The following is a 3,074-nucleotide window of genomic DNA, read 5'->3' as shown; positions in this document are numbered from 1 at the left end:
AATCAAAGCCCCCCCCCCCCCCCCCAATGGCTTAAGAAAGATTTTCATTTCCACGCTGGCTGTCACATATGACAGCACCTGACATCCCATAAACACATACACAGATAAACAGAGGGGAGATCTCCCTGGTTGCTGCCTGTCCAGCTACGAGCAAAGAATATTCTGAAACAGGTACAATGCTACATTGCAGTTTCAGTGTAAATGACGGCACAGAAAGAGTTAAGAGTAGCTCAACATTTCGGGAAATGCACTTCTTGCTGAGTGTTAGAGAAGACTGATACCGCTCTCCTGCCTGTACGGTAAATATTAAGCTACAGCCAGCAGCTGTATACAGACTGGAAACAGCTAGCCAGGCTCTGTCGACAGTAACAAAATCTACCTGTTTCTTATTCTAGTATGGGAATTTTAGCAATGCTTAGATTATTGTTTAGACTTACAGGTTTATTGTGAACAAAACCATTGAGGCTTTCTGTCAGATAAGATAAAAAAAAGGGCTGGAGAACAATTATCGCAATATAATTTAACAATATAACAAATGTTCAATAAAAGTTTGATAGTATTCACTCGAATCATACACAAATTAGGACTTCATTTGTTATTAAGATGTTTAATTTGTTGAGGAAAAAACTGAAAAAAGCTTTTACTTAATTTTACTGATGCATATTTGACAAAATTTTTTGTCATACTTGTTTTGAAGGTTCTACCTCAGATTTGTGAAGTGATCTACTGTTTGTCATCTTCTGACCAAAAAGAAGAGTTTAAACCACAGTTAACAATCAGGTTTCTTCAACTTTCACTCAGGAGCAAAAATCAGTCTTTAAACTCAAAGGAAATAACAATTTGATACGCATCGTGATAATCATCGATATCAAAAGATATGAAACTATCGTGATAATCGTCATATCGTCCAGTCCTATTAAAAAAATAAAGACCCTGAAAAGAAATAAAAATTACTAAATAGGTGAAGAAAAGAAGTGTGTCGAAGTACGACCACTAACAAATCATTCAATGCAGTTATTGCAATGGAACTTTTAAGAGTGCAATAACGTCAACAACTGTTTCGCTCTTCAATGTTTGCTTTTGTCAACAAAAACCTTGAAATTTCATTCTTGGTGTTTCTCACATTTTTCCCTTGAATAAAGTAATACATGTAAAAGTAACCTGTCTGAACATCTTTGGATAACTAAACTTCCTCCTTCCTGCAAAGGTGAATCTTTGGCTCCACCGAGCTTTCAGTCTGTGTGTCACTCAATTCAGTTCAGCTTTATTAGCATGAATGTAAAACGACACTCAGAGCTCAGCCGATTAGGACGGAGCTTTCATGGCATCAGCGCAGCCCATATCCCATGAGCCACTCTGGTTACCTCTCTGTCTCCCACCACTAGGTGAGGGAGGTCGTGAGGTTTCTCTTTTGTACGAATGGCTTCAACACTAGCTGAACTAAAACAAGGGAAGCAGGAAGAAAGTATTACCATTTAACTCACCGGAACACCTACAGAATTATTTAGATTTATGAACTAAAGTCAGCAGCAGAGCCGGTTCCATTCTGAGGGGTGGCCAACAGGCAGAAGCTCGAACGCAATTATCGAACGCACTCACGTGTGTTTTCTGTATCGGATGTGCGAGGGATTTCTGGTTGTACCCACCAGGATGGTCCTCTGCAGGTTGGAGTTGACGCTGCTGAACATGAGCTTCCCCACGATGGTGGCGATGGTGGGGAAGACCAGAGCGCCACACAGGATCCGCGTGGCCGACACGTGGTCCGCCAGGGGGCTGGCCTCTGCCGGGATACGAGGAACTGGGCAGCCAATCCCTGCAGAGATGCACAGACAGCGGCAGGGAGCCAGGTGAAACAGACACGATTCGATTTGTACGAGCAGCAGCAGAAGCAGAAAGACAAATGAGTACATTTCTGAGTGATAGGGGTTTCTACACAGTGTGCGTCCTGACCAGGGAATATGCTGTTGAGGATCTGCAGTTTGTTAGAGTACTTCCTCCACAGACGCAGGACGTAGTCCTCCCAGCGGATCATCTTGCCAAGGATCAGCATGACAGGGATGGTGGGCAGGCCAATGAGCAGGAACAGAGGGTCGGCCCGCTCCATAACGTCCAGGCCCTCCTTATGGCCCACCACCTGGAGAGCAGACGGGACGGTGAGAATGGAAAACTACAGCAGAGGAGTGAAACTGGTCGACTTTTACTTAGAAGTGAGAAGGAAAGACTCAGAGGGGAGCACAAAAGGGGCTGAGACTTGAACACGTCTAAACATTATAGTTTTGTAAAATGGGTAAATGTCCAAAAAGAAATGAAACTTGTCAAACTGCTTTTAGTACACTAGGATTTGAATTTGGAGTCAAATTCACAACCTTAACTAGACTAATCAGACCCATTTTACAAAAACCACCTCTGAGGGGGGTCAGTGGCCGTACCTGCATGACCGTGACCGCTCCGTAGGTGACGGCAGTCCAGTAGATTGAGCCCACCATGATGCCAGCTGCAGCGAAGGGGCCGGCCTTAGAGATGAGCCGGTCTGCCAGGTCCAGCACGTAAACCACGGGACCTGAAGGAGGAACAAAGCAAGTGAGACAAGTGGTGCACACGCAACTGTTATTTTGAAGTTCTTACCACCACTGTTTGGTGTGTAGTCAACAGACGCCGATGCACAGGATCTCATTAATTGGGGTTTTAAAAATTCCGATAACGAGATGTCGGTTGAAAGACATTTTTAAACTTAGATGTGTTTAAGAATTTTGACTGAGATACATACTGAGCACCGTTAGTAATGGCACTTCTGTTCTGCAGTTTCATTAGTGATCAGCCAACATATTCACAGATACTGATATTTGTTTTAAGTTAATGGCTTTTACCATTTCAGACCGTTATTCCTACAAGGTCAGAAATGTACGAGACTAAATCAGACATTCAGCAATATCTGATGGAGGGTGGTCTGTGGTTTTAATTCCCTTTATTTTTTTATTTTATTTAATCCCAGCTAACGCCAGTGCAAAAAGATTTATGCAAATCCACACATGGACATCCGGTCACTGGCAAACATTCAAACACATTTTTGTTAT

At 43.0% G+C, this 3,074-nt stretch overlaps 1 protein-coding gene across 1 annotated transcript in view; it reads right to left on the bottom strand.

Moving 5' to 3' along the window:
- Positions 1-3,074, bottom strand: part of march5 (membrane-associated ring finger (C3HC4) 5) — a 27,857-nt gene that overhangs the window by 1,884 nt on the left and 22,899 nt on the right. Inside the window, exon 5 of the mRNA XM_046070684.1 lies at positions 1,647-1,813. Coding sequence (XP_045926640.1) covers positions 1,647-1,813 — 167 coding nt within the window. The remainder of the gene's footprint in view (positions 1-1,646; positions 1,814-3,074) is intronic.

The sequence above is a fragment of the Micropterus dolomieu genome, linkage group LG15 (genome assembly GCF_021292245.1).
Source record: "Micropterus dolomieu isolate WLL.071019.BEF.003 ecotype Adirondacks linkage group LG15, ASM2129224v1, whole genome shotgun sequence".
NCBI classification, from domain to species: Eukaryota; Metazoa; Chordata; class Actinopteri; order Centrarchiformes; family Centrarchidae; genus Micropterus; species Micropterus dolomieu.
The sequence above is the reverse complement of the archived record's forward strand: the minus strand, read 5'-3'. Positions and strand labels throughout refer to the sequence as shown.